Here is a 19,018-nt window from a genome sequence, read left to right on the forward strand (position 1 = left end):
CAAAACTCGTATCTGCCACTATTTAAAATACCCTGTAATTCTTGCAATTAATAATATCTGATGAAGACTTATAGCAAAGTCGACAGTCTTGCAATCTTCATCATGGCAATTTTCTGACATGTCTATGTGTATCCATTCTGCCCTATGATTAATATTGTGTACCATAAAAAGGGAATAAGAAACAGACTAGATTTTCTTTAGGCAAGACTTCTCAAAAATATTTTCCTTTTAGTTAATGAAAAAAAGCCAAATCAATAGTTTTCTAAATTTTATATAAATACAAATGAATTTCTAATGGGTATTTTTTCCAATATACCAAACCTGTTGTAAAATAAAAATTAAAAAAAAAGTACAACATGCATAGATTATTCCATATCACATGCTTTATTTGGACTTAAACACTTATAGTTTCATTCTGAACACTTGATTGACATATATTTTGATGTATGTGTGTAGTTAGGCTATACAGAATATACAAATCAATTCTATACTTATAATACACAGATTTTCAAACATTATTTTTCATAAAGAATACAGAGAAAGGAAAATTAACTACATATCCAAATAGCTTAGAACATCTAAAAATAAAACTACAGAAATGTAAAAATATAAACAAGTCAAAAAACACACATTATCATCCTTGAAAGAAAAAATTACAGGCCAGCATCTGCTATTCTTTGAAGAACTAAAATTACTAAAGAAAACACAAATTTATTACAAATTTATTACTATGAGTATACTAATATGTAAAATACTGTGAGGCAGTAAAATTCTACATTAACAAGTTTTTCCACAACATATTGTAATCTTGCTAATCAATAACCTTTAAACCTATCTAGTATGAATTTAACTACTGATTTTAATAATTGGTAGCCTCATTTCTGGCATACAATATGAAATAACAATTTTATTAAATTCAAAGTATATAAACAGCCAATTTTAACCTATCTGATAAAGGTGTATGCAAAGGCCTTCTTAAAAAACAAGGCTATATGAATATTAATAAAACTAGTTTACCAAGATTCAAATAACAAAATCGTTATATAAATGCACACATTGTACTTCCTAAGTAAAAACCATCAAATCAAAGATCACAAAAATATCCCCACAAATTAAAGTCATACTTTTTCATCACCCAAGTTTGTCCCTGCATCTTCATTACAGCTGTCTAAGTCAGCAAGATCACTTCCTGATTCAGTATGGCTTTCCTGCATTGTCACTGGGTTTCCAGCATCATTGTTCGAGGAAGTAGCTGCAGCAGCTGGTACAGCAGGGCTTTCTTATCCCTCTACTTTAGCTAGCCTGTAACTAGACAGCATCTCCTCCAGAAGTTGTCGGTAGTTTCCCCTATGATTAATTCTCATTTGCCTGAGAGCTTCCACCAATTTTCCCTGTGATCCACTCTCCTCTGCATCATCGGAGGCCTTTTTTTAAGATTCAAGACCCCAGTGTCAGTAGACAAACTAGGATATCACATGTATTTCATAACACATCATAGCAAAACACTCATTTTTCTGCCATGAGTAATATAGTGTAAGCATGAGAACATTTCATTAAATAAGTATCAAGTCTTACTTGTGTCAAATAATAAAAATTTATAATAAAAATATCTCAAGTTATTTTTAGCAAATTACCATTAACTAATTTATGTCTCATATCACATTATAATTTGAAGTTTAACCTGAAGTTTACTCTGCGCTATTAGAATTCAACAGCAACACAAGCATTTCCTGAAAGTGACTTACTTTAAAACACAATTGGCTATAATGATTTAGTATAAAAGGGAAATTAGTGTGTAAAGCAATAGGAATGGACAGAAAAGCAGGCATTAGAACATTAGTTTCTCTGTGATTTCTGCTAAATGACATGTAGGAGAGGAGATAAAAAATGTTAAACTATATAAAAGGAAATCGAATTTTGGGGAAATATTAAAATTTTCATGGATAAAAATTTTAGTTGCAATTTTGTCTTTAAAGAATTTAATAAAACATTTGTAAAAATAGACTAATCATTTTAAACATTACAATAAGGTATGAATAGCAAACTCCTTATCCTTTTATATTTTATTAAATTTGGGGAAACCTACAGCTTTCTACAATAGCAGCTACTGATTCTTGTTGGTGGAACAAGCTCTAACATCCAAGCTAATTAAAGTTAAGCTGAAAGAGTAAATGCCAGACAATCTTACATTATATGCCACCTGATGTGATGAATTAGGGCATACAGGGCCATGTCCTGTGTTCTTGCCAAAAATATTTAAAATAAATCTAATAAAACCAATTACTATTTTACAGGAAACAGAGAATAGAGAATCAAGTTAAAGGACAACACAAGGAAATAATCATTATTCTGAATGTAGGACATCCTATAAAAAGCTGGCTCAGATTCTTATTTAGTGTCAAGGGGGGAAAAGTATGGTCTTGATTAAAAACTTGCTTAACCCTTTTCGGTCCAACCTCGAGGCTGACTCGACAGACCAGGCACTAGGAGCAGGTCCAACGTCGAGCAATAAGAACATTAAAAAGTTCAACATTCAATCCCATCAATTAATTTGGACCAGACTGTTAGAATTCCAAAAATAACATTGGACCGCAAAGGGTTAAAATGCTTGAATGATAACTTAATAACCTGATTAGACTTTGGTTCAAAATAATAACTATAATAGTCATTCTAGGGACAACTGGGACTTGATATTAAATTTATTACTAATTTTCTTAGTATAAGATTATGCTCATGTAGAAAAATGTCATTTTTTTTTAAAGATTTAAAAAATTGATTTTAGAGAAAGAGGAAGGGAGAGAGAGATGGAAACATCAATGATGAGAGAGAATCATTCATTGGCTGCATCCTGCATGCCCCTACTAGGGATCAAGCCCAAAACCCAGGTGTGTGTCCTGACTAGGAATCGAACCAGCAACCTTTTGGAGCATGGGACGACACCCAATGAACTAAGCCACACCGGCCAGGGCAAAATGTCCACATTCTTAAGAGGTACATGCCAAAATAGAGGTAACATATTATGATGTCTGCAATTTGCTGTCAAAGGTTTAGTAAAAAAAAAAAAAAAGCCACACAAACAAAAACAACCAGTAGCCCTGGCCAGGTGGCTCAGTTGGTTGGAGCATCATCCCATACACCAAAAGGTTGTGGGTTCAGTTCCTGGTCAGGGCACATACTTAGGTGATAGGTTCAATCCCCGGTTGGGTGCATCCAGGACCCAACGATGTTTTTCTCTCACATCAATGTTTCTCTCTCTCTCTCTCTCTCTCTCTCTCAAATAACATATCCTCAGTGAGGATTAAAAAAAAAGGTAGTGTACACACACACACACACACACAAAGAGATAAAGCAAATACGGTAAAACGTTAACTATTGTTGAATCTAGGTAGAAGGTATTCATCATGCTCATTTCAACTTTTCTACAGGTTTGGAAGTTTTCATCATAAAATGTTGGAAAAATAAAATACAAAAATAGTTAATAATATAGATGATCCGGCACAAATTCTTAAACATCTTTGGAGACTAAAACTCTATAATTCTATGACAAAAATATACTAATAAGCACACAATAAAAGACAAAGTTTACAAGAAAAATGAGAGTACCTAAACACTTTTTATAAAAAGTACCATGTGGCAAAAAGCAAGAGATGATAACTCTGTATAGCATATGTTTATGTGTATATATGACTGTTTCTGTTACTGTAGGATATCATATACTAACTGCCTGGGTGGAAAAGAAATACAACAATATACAGGAATGGGCAAAAGTAGGTTTGCAGTTGTTTGTATGGAAAAAGACATGAAGGTTATGAGGTTATGATTATTACAATAGCTTTATTAACTCAAAAGAATGGCACAGTGGACTTATCTCGTAAGTGCTCAAATTGCTGGCCTTCACTATTTACACATTCTTATAGTCTCTAAAAATCCACCTGAGGTAGCTGAATTCAAACCTACTTTTGCCCACCCCTATATAAATAATGATAATGGGTAATGAAGTTACAAATGCTTGTTTTCTTTAAATTCTCTAATTTTTTATATCAAGCATATTAACTGTCAAAATAATTTTATTTGCAAAATTTATTGCGTGGTGAGAACATAAAATGTGTTCTGTTAATATTTTTCATATTTACCTTTCCTTCTGTACTAAATAAACATGTTTCCTAAATAAAGTTTCCCTTTTGAATCTATTCAGGAAAAGTTAAGATGGAACCATGATAAGTGCTTACTAATCATAAACTTTATCAGTCTTTAGTCAGGTCTGCCAAAAGGCAATTTTCTACTTAGTGGTAAATTACAAAGAACTTCTAATGAAGGGCAATCCTCTACCCCCATCTCCTGAAAACCTCAAAGCAAAAATAAAACAAAACACACACACTTCTAGGACACTGAAACAAAATCTTCTTCAATTGGGCAGTTGACTTACACATAGCAAAAGTGATTATCAACCCTGGTATTCACGTAAGAATCACCTCTGGAGCTTTTAAAATTGTACAGATAGCAAAGTTCCACCCCATTATATCCAGATTCAGTGGGTTGGGGTGATATATAATTCTGTGAATTGCTATAGTAGTATTAGTAGGGGGGAGGGAAGGATTTGCTTTTTAAAAACCACACTAAAACCAAAACGGTAAATTAAGTAGGGACGGGTTTATAGTGGTTGGTATCATAGAACCACTGAATTGAAAAGAACTTGAGCTACTGACTACATTTAAAAGTCATTTTATCTTACAGCAAATTACATTTCCCTATCATATTAGATAGATGATATATGGGTGAAACCCTTTCCTTAGTCATTTCATCCGAGTCTTCAAAATACTATTACATAACCCTCTCATGGAGTTTCATTAATATCAGAAAAGGAACCTATTATTATTATTTTTTAAATCCTCACCCAAGGATATATTTTCCATTGATTCTAAGGAGAAAGGAAGGGAGAGGGAGAGACAGAGAGAAACATTGATGTGAGAGAGAAATATCGATTGGTTGCCACTGTACGCACCTTAACTGGGAACAGAATGGACATACAACCTGGGCTGTGCCTGACAGGGAATCGAACCTGTGATCCTGGTGTACTGGATGATGCTCTAACCAACTGAGCCACTCGGCCAGGGCAGGAACCTATTATTTACCTACACTTTCTTTACCTGAATTCATACATACACACATACATAGCACATCATGTATACACCTCTATTACAGCAATTAATTCACCTTGCAACTGTTTACAAGTCTCTCCATTAGACTGTAAACTCAATGAATTAAATATAATTTCATATTAACTTCCTGCATCCTCACTACCACCTACAGAAGGAAAACTGTTTGTGCTAAGAACTATAGATGCATAATCTCATTTAATCCTCACAGGTACCCTAAGTAATAGGCATTTCAACACTAACTGAAGAAACTAAGGCTCAGACAGATTTAAGCTATTTGTCAGGGTGACAATACTAGTAAGCAACAGAGCTCAGTTTTGTATTCAGGTGCAAATAACATCAATATCCCTCTGAATGTTTGTTGAATACATTATGGTAAATAATAGGTTTTGCAGAGTAAGTGCTCTATATAATTAAACACTAAATAAATACTGGTTAAAATGACTGTAAAACTAGATCACAAATCATTTCATTTCAAGTCTATAAAGTATTACAAAGATTACAAAATGATAGAACCAAGAAAATCACATTAAATGAAATACTAAAATTATTCTTCAAAATCAATTTAAGGCAATTATGGAGATTGGAATTTAGAACTTTTCTCAGTTTTTGTAAGGTTTTACCTGTTATCTAGACTAACACAGTTTAAAAATAAAATCTCTCATTATGAAAATACTGGTTTACACCAAATAAGACATAGGAATCTATATACCTCATAGAGCAAAAAAGGGAGGGAGACGGGAATCTAAGCACATTTTAAAAATAAGATTTCACTAGCTATTAATTGCAGCATTAAAAAAAATGCAGTTGCCATGAGCAAAATTCTTCAAATGATTAGCTAAAACAATGGAGAAAAAGTAAACAATATTACTATACTTATTATGGAGTTTTTTTTGTGGAGTCCTATGCCCTGCTTGTCAGCTAAAAATAAATTTTAGAACTAAAGATTCTCAAATATGACTTCATGAAATACAATGACCAAATGAAGAATCTGATAAATTAGATGTTATTTATAAGGATCATGTAAAATTTAATTAATTTGAAATAATTTGAAAGAGTCACTTAAATGGTCAAGACCACAGCTAAGAAATCATGTCAAATCGTATCTCAAAACACAGTGAATATATAATTAGTGCATTTTTCCCTCCCTTCCTTATTTATTTATAGTTAGTGCATTTTCAAATACATTTGGTCTACTCCAGTGGTTCCCAACCTTTTTTTGGCCATGCCCCACCTAAGCATCTCTAAAATCCTGATGTCTCCCCCGAGACATATAATTCTTAATATTCAAAAAGTGAACTTCTGTTCACGCGGAGGAAGCCTAAAAAGCCATTAATTTGGTCTAAACAAGCTTCCAAAGAACATAGCATCCATGAAAGAGAAAAATAAAAGAACGAAAGGACAGCTGAAGCACCGAGGAAGAAATCCCTAAGAAATTGTTAAAAAAAATATGATATGAAGTGATATGAAAAAATAGCAAATAAAGTTTCAAAACATATAATAGAGAATTGAATGCATAAACATATTACAATATATATTTATATATTGTATGTAAGGCTCCTAGAACCATAAGAAATGCAAAAAATTCACTGTTAACTCATTCTTGATTGCCCCCCTTAAAAATCAAATTGCCTTCTTGTGGGGGGGGGGGGGGGGGGGTGTCCTATGTTGGGAACCATAAAAATGCTTTCATCAGTGAAAATGTAAACAAGAAACAATTTATAAAACACTAGTGTTCACACCCTGGCCAGGGTGACTCTGTTGGTTGGAGCATCATCCATATACCAAAAGGGAGCATTTGGGAGGCAAGTGATAGTTGTTTCCCTTTCATATCAAAGCTTCTCTCTCTTTCTCCCTACCTCCCTGTAAATATCAATTAAAAAAAACAAAAACAGCCTAACCGGTTTGGCTCAGTGGATAGAGCGTTGGCCTACGGACTCAAGGGTCCCTGGTTCGATTCAGGTCAAGGGCATGTACCTTGGTTGTGGGCACATCCCCAGTGGGGGGTGTGCAGAAGGCAGCTGATTGATGTTTCTCTCTCATCGATGTTTCTAACTCTCTATCCCTCTCCTTTCCTCTCTGTAAAAAAAATAAAATATATTTTAAAAAAACCAAAAAACAAGTAGTATTCACAAAGTCCTAAAACTGTGATGCAAAAATGCAACAAGCAACTATCTTTATTGTAACTGACCTATTTAAAATTAAATAAAAGATTATATATAAAACTTAATGAGAAAACAGAATATTGGAGATTTATTGGGCTTTTGTCCTGTCATTCCTTCCTTTCTCAAAAATCCAAATGCCTTAAAAAGTTTTCGGATTAGGAAAAATAAAAATGTATATATAATGAAAAATAATGGATTAAAAAACCAGGCTGGACTGCTTACTTTCAACTTTATAAATTATTCCTCATCAAAAACAGTATCTTAAGACTATTAAACATGCGATTCACAAAAGAAAGGGAAATGATTTTCTTGGATGATACATAGAGTTATACAGACAAATATCAAAATAGCTTAGATAGGCAGCATGAAAGGTGTAAAGAGAACAGTTTTTGGAGTTATTCTTAGATTAAAATCTGGCTGCATGATTTACTTAGCTTTGCGACCTAGGCAAGCTTCTTCATCTAATTCTTAGTCTTATCTATATAAGAAGGATGTTGAGGAGATTACCTATGATTTTATATGTATACTAGAGGCCTGGTGCACGAAATTCATGCATTGGAGGGATGGGGGGGAGGGGGGACCTCAGCCTGGCCTGCGACCTCTTGCAGTCCAGGACCCCTTGCTCCTTATTGCTTGGCTGCTCCTTAGCAATGCCGCAGAGGCAGGAGAGGCTGCGCTCGCCAGCTGTGAGCTCAGCTTCTGGCTGAGAGGCGCTCCCTGCTGTGGGAGTGCACTGACCACCAGGGACAGCTCATGCGTTGAGCTTCTGCCCCCTGGTGGTTAGTGCACATCATAGTGACAGGTCATTCTGGTCGTTCCACCCTAACAGTCATTAGGCTTTTATTATATAGATATACATATATGCATGTCTATGGCTTGGCACAATAGTAGGAGTTGGATAAATACAAGTTCCCACTTTACCCTTGGAAAATCATCAACTTATATGGCTACTCAAGCAGTGGTCTACTAATTCAAAAGCATTATAAGTCTTCTTTGAGGGGAGAACTAACATTTTTGCATGAAAAATGTTCTGAAAATATACTTTCACACCAATTAGCAAACTTGAATTATTTTATTTTTTAAATATGTGACTTAAGGGTAGGCTTAGCAAACAACTACTAGAAATGAATAAATAAAATTATTTCTTATTTAACAAGTATTTATTGAGTTCTCACCATTTGGTCAGGCACTGCTGTAAGTGTTGGAACTATAATCATAATAAATAAATAAAATGAAGTCCCAGATCTCGTAGAATTTATATTCTAGTCATAAAACACAAACTAGCATTTTAGAAGAAAAGGAGGGTGATTTCAGAGCTCTGCCTAACTAATATAAGAACAACTTATAAACAAAAAAAAAAGAAAAAGAAAAAAAAAGAACAACTTATAGCCAAAATGTAGTTTTACTTTTTCTGGGCCTATAGGCAATTATTTTTTCAGAGTCACAGACTCCTTTGAGGAACTGATGAAAATCCCAGACATAATCATCATTAAAGAATATGTATATACACACATAAATATATTTGCAAAAATTTGGCAGGGAATCATGAACTCCTTGATTAAGAATTCCTCTGTAGACTCTCTTCTATAGATTTTGATTTTTAAAGTTGGGGAAATAATAGTGAACTTTCTGAGTATATTTTAATGATTTCACTTGTTACTTATATTCAACTCAGCTTTTTGAAATATTTATTAACCAAAAGTTTCTTTTTAATATAAGAAAAATTAATGAACTTTATTTCCAATGGTACTCCGTATAGGCATTTACAGAAGAACAATTCTCTCTCTGATATAAAGTAGACATTTTAGGAATCTAGATGAATTTTTGATTCACTCCGACTAGCATTCTTTTTTTCAAGTTATTTTTAAAAACTTAATTTTATAATAGTTCCCCAACTGTCATCCCCTTGGAATTTCTACCACACTTTAGTCTTTCCTATTCTGCACATTAACTACTGGTTCCTGACACACGGTACTTCCTGGCAATATCTTCCACATGGCACAGATCTAACTTTGTTGAGAAGCATTTATGGAGCACATCTTGTGCCTAATTCACTGCTATCATAGATCAAGAGCTAAAATTTTAATTAAACATTTATAATTTCTTCATTTTTTGTTTCTTTTGTATTTTTAGTACATTTCTGCTACTTGTGATTATGGGTCAACATTTTTCTAAGGTCATGATTTTCTGAAAGAATAAGCATTGTTTCCCAAAATAAGAATGTAGGCTCCAAGTTAGTTTTTATACTAAAGAGGGAATTCTTTAATCCATATGTCTACCTACTAATAATGAATTTATACTTATCATCTGATTTCTGCAATTATTTCACAACTACTTAACACCCAGCATCTCTTGAACCCAGAGATTTCCAATCGGTGTGCCCTGGAGCTTTGAAAACATGCAATATCTGACTATTTAGTCAGGGGTACCAACCTCTTTTCCCATAGATTGTCAAATAAAAAAATTTGTCACAAAAAAAATGACAACAGCCAACACAACATACTGTCCAGTGTGAATGAATCAGAATTATCCTTTTAAAAAAATTGTCAGGTGGGCTGCAGAATTTTTGTGATTTGTTTAGATGTGTCATGAGATGAAAAAGGTCAAAAAACACTGTTTTAACGTAATACTACATCTTTCTTTTCTTAGTAATATATTTTTATGGATATCAGAGAGGAAGGGAGAGGGAGAGAAAGAAATATCAATGATGAGAGAGAATCACTGACTGGCTGGCTGCCTCCTGCATGCCCCCTACTGGGGATCCAGCCTGCAACCCGGACATGTGCCCTTGTCCAGAATCGAACCCAGGACCTTTCAGTCTGCTCTACTCACTGAGCCAAACCAGCTAGGGCTGCATGTGTTTATAAAAGGTTAAAATATCAGATATTCCTTTGAATCTATCTCTCTTGCGCTCCAAACATATATGGTGCTGGCTCCTCAATTTAAAATATAAAGTTCCAAAGTCCTCTCCAAAAATACTTCTGATATCCTAAATTCTTATTTTTACCACAGCAGTTCTCTGTTCCATTAAAAAATCATGTCATTTCTTTCAAATATAGTTTCTATTTTGTTCTTGGCTCCCACATCTACTTGAGCTACCACCCTCCTCATTTTATTTCTGCTATTCAAATCATTCTTCTAATCCAATCTTTTCTCTGAAAATATTGTTTTCCCAACAATCATTGCATAATGTGGTAATTAATCACATTCTCGATGTTGTCATTTTTTATTCTTTACTAAATGATGTGAAACATTTTTATTGTTTAACTTGTGTGTTTATATCTATATTGCAAGCTGCATTCATATCAAGGATGGGACCATGCCTCATGTTTTGCAGTCTCCTCACTACATGGTAGAGGAGTTTATCTGCTGACATTAATAGAAAGCTTATATCTAAAGATAATTTAGTATACAACTCCTTAATTTATACAGTCATATAATAATTATACTTAGGGTAAGTTTTATATCCTGAGCATTTCCCCTCACCCTTCATGGTTATGTTGCCTATTTATAGTCACTATAAGTATTTTCTTTTTTAAAAAAAGTTTAAAAGTCATCCTTGGTATATATATTAAACAGAAATTTAGGGTTATAAAACACTTAAAATCTTGTTTGGAGAGAAAGCAGCCAATTTTTTGAAGGACCAAGAAATTCAGCAAGATATTATGAAATAATTTTTTTTTTTAAGATTACACATTGCACCCTAACCGGTTTGGCTCAGTGGATAGAGCGTAGGCCTGTGGACTAAAGGGTCCCAGGTTCGAGTCCGGTCAAGGGCACGTACCTTGGTTGCAGGCATATCCCCAGTAGGGGGTGTGCAGGAGGCAGCTCATCGATGTTTCTAACTCTCTATCCCTCTCCCTTCCTCTCTGTAAAAAAATCAATAAAATATATTTAAAAAAAAAAAGATTACACATTGCATTTCAAATACACGAGGAAACAGGGATACTTAATAAATGCATCTTAACTAACTTTAAACGGCTTACTTTTTCTAACCACAGTGGTGGGTATTATGTGGAACCTATAATCCAGCTGAAGAGGTAAGACTCTCTTCAATCCACTACCAATTCCCACCATTTTTTAAGTTATGGCAGTATCTTATCTTCAACTATTTGATTTAGAATTCTCTAATGTATGACATGACATATCTTTATTTTAAAACTAGAAGGCCGGTGCACAAATTCGTGCACCAGTGGGGTCCCTCCGCCTGGGCTGCGGGATCGGCTGAAACTGGCTCTCTGATATCCCCCAAGGGGTCCTGGATTGCAAGAGGGCACAGACTAGGCAGAGGGACCCCACCGGTATACAACCAGGGACAGGGAGGGACACAGGAGGTTGGCCAGGTTGGGAGGAACCACAGGAGGGCTCCAGGGCATGTCCGGCCCATCTTGCTCAGTCCCGATCAGCCGGACCCCAGTAGCAAGCTAACCTAATGGTTGGAGCGTCTGCTCCCTAGTGGTCAGTGCAGATAGTAGCAAGGGGTTGAGCGGCCTTAGTATATCATTAGCATATTATACTTTGGTTGAACAGATGACTGGACACTTAGCATACTAAGCTTTTATTAGGCATATAGGATTAGTTTTCACAGCTTTAATATAATTCTTAATATTTTGAAGTAATTGCCACAAAAGACTCAGAATCACTGCTCTAAACTAACAAATAAAATCTATTACTATGTAGCATCACTTATGTTCAACACATTTTACAATGTATTAATTGTAAAATTTTCCTTGACAAGACACTTTTACTGTTAAGAAAAGATAAATTATATGATACTGCTATGCAATAATGAACCCTGGAAAACAATGCAATTGTGATTATACATAATTTCTACCAGTGCCTGATGTCTCTCTCAAGACCTGCCAAGAGAAGCTAGAGACAGGTGAGTCTACTTTTTTCTCAAGAAATTTCATGCCTAAGTTTGGTTCTCTTAAATCTTGAAAGCATACATATTAAAAATTAAGTAATCAATTATTAGATGTCCAGAAACTTAAAAAATCCTGTGAGAAAATACTTATTTGAATTACTGACTTTAAAGTTTAGGGCAATTAAAAAAAAAAAAGATAAACTAGTCCTAAAATTAAAAAACGACAGAACTAGAACTGTCGTTGACAGCTTATCAGTATTTATAAGGAAGGTAAAAGGGATAAAGAGATTTGCTCTGAGGGGGCACAGCCAGGTACAACAAAAATGGTTATCTCACTTCAACACATAAACCCACAGCACAATAAGAATAGAAAGAAATTATCCTCACGTATTCAAATAGGCACAAAGGGGCACTGGAAGGTCTGGTCATTAAAATAACATTTACTATCACTAACTTCTAGTAATGGCAGAAGCCTGCTTAAGGAAAAACGGAGATATTTGAAAGCATATTCTTTGTCTCAAAATTAAGCTTTAAGGGAGAAAGAGAAGAAAAGGCAGACATACAGGGAAAAGTAAGTACAGCTCAAACACAAAGGTATCTGATACCCATTAAATGAAAACAAACCTATCTGCAATACAGAACTTTACCTCTACTTCCATTTCAACACATTTCCTTAAAATTTAATTGATTCCTTAAAATGAAAAGCAGTAGTAATTTATTATAGATTTCATTATGTGAATATACTCATATCTAGTAATATTTACATTATAAAATTATTTTAAATGCTTAAGAAATAAAATAAAACTTACCCCATCATTTTCTCTATGTGGATTCAGCCTACTATAAACAGCTTCAATAATATTGCGCCTAAAAAAAAAATTACACTTTAGTTTTATTAAATTACAATTATTACACTTCTGAGTGTTTAAAATGATACGTCATTTTGCCCTAGCCGGAGTAGCTCAGTGGATAGAGCGTTGGCCTGCACACTGAAGGTTCGCAGGTTTGATTCCGGTCAAGGGCATATGTCTGGATTGCGGGCTGGATCCTCATCCAGTAGGGGGCGTGCAGGAGGCAGCCGATCAATGATTCTCTCTCATTGATGTTTCTCTCTCTTCCTCTCCCTTCCTCTCTGAAATCAATAAAAATATATTTAAAAAATTAAATAATACATCATTTTGACTATGTGACTCAAAAATTAATTGACACACAAAACACTTGCTAAGAACAGTTTCTACATTTCACTCAGAATTTGATCCAGCACAACACATTATGCTCTCAATTACCAAGGAAAGAAGGACCTTCATCCTCAGAGTATGATAATTTCTTTAAAAAAATCTCTTTTGGATAAAATTTTAGTTCTTCTCTAGTATACAAACTATCAACCCATTTCATCTTTAGATAACTGATGCACTTCTTACCCAAAATTATTTAATTATTAATTATAAATAAAAACAAAATTAGTCTTCTTATTCTACTTACTTGCCAGCAAGACCTCCCCCAGGAGGCAAATTTGGGATATTTTCTGCAGACAAGACACGCATGACATGGGCAAGATCAGGCATTCCTTCCTCACTAAACTTCTCCATAATTTCTGTAGATTAAAAAAAAAGTTCTTAAATTAATGTGACAACTCAGTATTCACATAGAATTTAAACAAGGTAGTATTTGGTAGTACCTTTGTTAAAATATAAAAAACAAGCATTACCTGCTATCACACAAAAGCAAAAATAGGTAATATATAAAAAGTTATTTGTATATATGCTCATTCCAGCATTATTCATAAAAGCAAAAACTGGAACAAATTAAATGCCCAACAATAAGGGGAAAATATTGGAATAGCTAGCCACTAGTGAAATGCTTTATAATCCCTAAAAATTATCCCTATGAGCATAGTACAGCTACTTAGAAAAAACACTTTTCATCTAATTTTACATAAAAATAATATAAAATTACTAATACTATAATTATAGAAAAATAAAAGCAATATATGGATAAAAATTATAGAAAAGGGACAAATTTCCAATTGTCCTATAGGCTTTTTTATTTTAATCCTCACCAGAGGGTATTTTTCCATTGATTTTTAGAGAAAGTGGAAGAGAGGGGGAAAGATAGAAATATCGGTGTAAGAGAAACACATTGGTTAGTTACCTCCTGCACGCCCCCTACCAGGGCCCGGGCCAGGGAGGAACCCGCAACTGAGGTACATGCCCTTAACTGGAATCGAGCCTGGTACCCTTTGGTCCGCAGGTCAACGCTCTATCCATTGAGCCCAAACAGCTGGGGCGCCTTATACGCTTTCTGACACCTAAAGAGTATGTCCACAACAACTTATTTAAAATAAAGAAGCCCTGGCCAGTGTGGCTCAATAGGTTGGGTGCTGTCTAGTGCATTGAAAGGCTGCTGATTCAATTCCCAGTCAGGGCACATGCCTGGGTTGCAGGCTCAATCTCTGGTAGGGGGCATGCAGGAGGCAGCTGATCAATGTTTCTCACATTGATGTTTCTCTCCCTTCCTCTCTAAATATCAATAATAAATAAATGAATATAAAAGAGTATAAATTACAAAATTGCTAATGCTTAGAACAAAAATTAAACATTTACATGATCCATTTATATTTATAATTTATGGAAAACATATTTTTAAAATATAAATTCCATCAAGAAACCTGCACCACCCAATCTGAAAAAGAATGTAGTTTTCCTATGGTAATTACACATTTGAAGACCCTCACCAATAATAATCCAAATTCAATAAGCTTATCACATCATAATCATTATCATTCAAATGTATTTACTATTTTTTAAGTAAGTCAAGCCATAAAAGTGCTGGGAGAAAATATAGGTTAATATGTAATTGAATTGAGGAAAGAACTTCCTAAGAATGACATCAAGTAAAAAAAAATAAGATTGACATAGCTTCATAAAAGGTAATTTTATATCTTAAAAAAACAACACAAGTAGGTCTAGCTGAGTAGATCAGTTGGTCCTGATATGCCCAAGTGGCAGGTTAGATCCCTTGGTCAGGGTACATACAAGAAGCAACCAATGAATGCATAAGTAAGTGGAACAAATGTTTCTCATTCCCTTCCTCCTTCCCCTCTCTAAAATCAATCAATAAAAATTAAAACAAAACAAAACAAAAAGACAAAACGAAAACCCCAGCACATATAAAATCAAAATGCAGTATTAAGTTGGGGATCCTGTGATTATCCCTAATGCATTCTCAAGTTTCCAGGGTAACCACTAATTGAATTGTTAAATATTTTTTAAAGTTGATTTTGAGAGAGAGAGAGGAAAGTCAAGGGAGGGAGGGAGGGAGGGAGAGAGAGGGAGAGAGAGAGAGAGTGAGAGAAACATCGACTGGCTGGCTGCCTCTTGCACGCCCTTGACTGGGGATAGAGCCCACAATCTGGATATGTGCCCTGACCAGGAATCAACAGGCAATCCCTCAACGCAAAGGATGATGCCCAACCAACTGAGCAACACTGGCCAGGGCTAATTAAATTTTTAAAAGAACGTACAACTAATAAGCAAATGCAAGAATGAACTAGAATAGAAAATGATGATTAATCCAAAAGGCAAGAAAGAATAAAAAACAGATGAAATATATGGAAACAAATAAGATGGCAGATTTAAATGCAAATATATCAGGAATTATATTCAAGCTCCTCCACTTCCTTATTCCTGAATAATAAAAGATTTTAAGCCCAAAAAACATTAGGTAAGGCCAAGCAAAGTAAGTCTTACAGGGGTGGAGGTGACAGTAGCAAGGTCCAACCAACGTGGGCTATCCAAGCCTGAGCACAGTAGGCAAAGCTTTATCACTGGTTGGGGTACTACCTGGAATGGGGTTCAAAGTCAATGTGGAGCAAGAAAGGTATCTACACAAGGCCCAGGTCAGGACCTGTGGGAGGCAGGAGGCAACCAATCAATGTGTCTCTCTGATATCGATGTTTCTCTCTCCCTTGCATTCTCTAAAAATCAATGGACAAACAACCTCAGGTGAAGATTAACAAAAAGGTAGGTGAAAATTTGAGAAGAAATAGGTTATTAACATAATCTCAAGTACCTCCCTATTGAATACTTATTAATAAGCATAACATATTTATTAACTTTTCAATGGAGGAACCCGAAAGACAACATCTCAAACAAGTGATGAAAGTTAAAATTACCATATCATCATGCATCTAACTTCACTTCTATAGTATTTCTGTCAAAGTACAACCTGAATCTTATCAAGAGGAAACATCAGTCAATCCAAATTGAGGGACATTCTAGAAACGAACTAACCTGTAGTCTTCAAAATATCACGGTCAGTAAAAACGAGAAAAACACAATGCAACTTTTTCACATGGAGGGAGACTAAAGAGGTTCTGCAGAAAAGTGCAGCACATGCTCTGGACTAGATCCAATAAAAGGCATTACTGCAACAACTAGGGAAATTTTAACAGGAATCTACAGATTAGATGGTAATATAATTTCAATGTTAACCTCCTAATTTTGAAGTATGTACTATGGTTAGGTAGATACTGTTCCTTTTTGCGTTAAGAAGTAGAGGGTTAATATTATCTTCAATTACTCTCAATTGGTTCAGAAAATAATCTTTCAGAAAACTGAATCAATTAGGGGGAAAAAGGAGGTAACGCGAGAATGAGAGTGTATGTTATAGAAAGTATAGAGAGAGATGAGTAACATGAGAGATAATGTAAACAAATGGGTAATCTGGATAAGAGGTACTACATGTACATAGGAGCTCTCTCTATTTTTGCAACTTTCCTGTAAGTTTAAAATTACTGCAAAATAAAGTTAAAAAATAAAATTAATAATCTTTCACAATATCAGTGTTAACTCTACCAGTATGATTAAAACATATGGTAATGAATTCCTATAAATAACTTCAGAAGAATTATGTTGTTAGTGGAATTATAGCTGAACTGAATTATAGTGGAATTATCATGAACTAAAGTTCATGATAACTTGAGGCCAATTACACTGGATTCTTCACTCGTTACCAAAAATATAATCAGGGAAAGCAAAAATAGTAAGCTTTAACAGACTCTTTTCAAATTATGTTTCTCTCTGGTGGTATAATAGACATATTTGTTTTCTCTGTGCCAAGCAACCCCCACACATTGGTCCATGATGTGATAGTAAATCTTATACAGATGGAAATTTTTTAAAAAGCTATTTAATAAACAAGGAAGTATACTTTTCCTTTCCTTTCTAAATTAAAAACAAACAAAAAGCATCTTTCTTACCTTCAATCCGTGATTCCAAGTACTTATCCAACTCTGAATCTTTTCTCACTGCTTCATCTGAGACCTTGGGGGCATTTGGAAAGCAAACTAGTACAATACTCATGTTATCGCGACTTCCCTATATATTAAAGAAAGAAAAATAATTATTTTTATAGTCTACCAACTTTCAATTTACTTCAAAGCAGTTAATTAAGCAATTACAGTTTACTCATCCAGAATGACACATTTAACACATTTATTAATCCCAAAGAACTATTTGAAACATCCCTTTTTCTATTCATCATTCTAAAAACATTAAGTCAAAGGAGGCAGTAGGCTATTTCTGTTTGATAGTGGGGCGTGTCAACCCAAATGAAAAAAGCCAAGCAACCCCCACACATTGGTCCATGATGTGATAGTAAATCTTATACAGATGGAAATTCTTTTCCAGTCTTTTCAGTCATTATGACATGAATCTAGGCAGGCATTGTTTGGTTCAGACTTTCCATCTTTTCAGAACCCAAATGACAAAGCAGAAAAGATAGACAGGCCTTGAAAAACTTCTGCCATCAACTCCTAATACTTAATGGAGCAAAGTTTGAAGGCAGGGGAGGTCAGGTGTTGAGAAGACTTCAAAAAGAGTAAACCTGCTGGTGTGGCTGTGTTTGAACATCAACCTATGAACCAGGAGGTCATGATTTGATTCCCAGTCAGGGCACATGCCCTAGTTGGGGGCTTGATTCCCAGTGGGGGGCATGCAGGATGGAGTCAATCAATGAATCTCTGTCATCACTGATGTTTCTCTTTCTCTCTCTCCCCCCGCCACCCCTTCCTCTCTGAAATCAATAAAAATATACTTAAAAAAAGTAAACTCCCTCCAAACACTCTCATGCTTTAGAAGGAAGAACCATCCTAAGTATATATTATCAGCTTCTCAGTATCTCCAAGGGGGGAGGGAAATCAGGATTTCCAAAATGGCTCAAACTACTTTCATTCCTTAATGAAACCCAACAAAACTTTCATAATTAATATTAGAAATACTGCATTGGCTGTATTAATACAAACACATACACAATGGTTTCAAATAGCAAAAGAGAAAAAGAGAGAGAGAGACAGAAAGAGAGAGAGAGAGAGAGAGAGAGAGTAAGTCAATACATTCTTTCACAAGAACCAGGATTTTACTATGTAAGTTCAGATCCGGCAAAGTTTTATACCACAGATATTCAAGTCCAAGATTCACTTCAATACTAATGATTTTTAGTATATGTGCTGCCGAAGCGAGCACAATACTAATGATTTTTAAAGCAGTTTTATGGGAGGAGAAACCAAGATGGCAGCATAGGTAAACACCAGAGATTGCTGCCTCGCACAACCACTTCAACAATACAACTAAAAGACGGAACGGACATCATCCAGAACCACAGGAAGGTTGGCTGAGTGGAAATTCTACAACTAGAAGGAAAGAGAGAAGCATACCGAGACTCAGAGGAGGTGCAGTGTGGAAGTAAAATACAGAGGTACGGAGGCGCATGCGGAAAAGGCTGGCAACTGAGGACGCGGCTGTCTTTTTCCATCGGGAGGGAGGCCACAG

General features: G+C 34.9%; 1 protein-coding gene across 6 annotated transcripts in view; it reads right to left on the bottom strand.

Annotated features, from left to right (window-relative positions):
* PPM1B (protein phosphatase, Mg2+/Mn2+ dependent 1B) overlaps positions 1 to 19,018 on the bottom strand; it is a 35,922-nt gene that overhangs the window by 12,129 nt on the left and 4,775 nt on the right. For 3 of the 6 annotated variants that reach the window (XM_006778643.2, XM_015557885.1, XM_006778645.2), the window contains exons 2-4: positions 17,449 to 17,566; positions 13,671 to 13,782; positions 12,998 to 13,055 (exon numbers count right to left, since the gene is read on the bottom strand). In XM_006778643.2, coding sequence (XP_006778706.1) covers positions 12,998 to 13,055; positions 13,671 to 13,782; positions 17,449 to 17,566 — 288 coding nt within the window. Of the gene's footprint in view, positions 1 to 361; positions 1,425 to 12,805; positions 12,880 to 12,997; positions 13,056 to 13,670; positions 13,783 to 16,369; positions 16,422 to 17,448; positions 17,567 to 19,018 lie in introns of those variants that run through there. The other 3 variants (XM_006778644.2, XM_015557886.1, XM_015557887.1) reach the window with 3 other exon arrangements.

The sequence above is a fragment of the Myotis davidii genome, unplaced genomic scaffold (genome assembly GCF_000327345.1).
Source record: "Myotis davidii unplaced genomic scaffold, ASM32734v1 scaffold6, whole genome shotgun sequence".
Classification (NCBI taxonomy): domain Eukaryota; kingdom Metazoa; phylum Chordata; class Mammalia; order Chiroptera; family Vespertilionidae; genus Myotis; species Myotis davidii.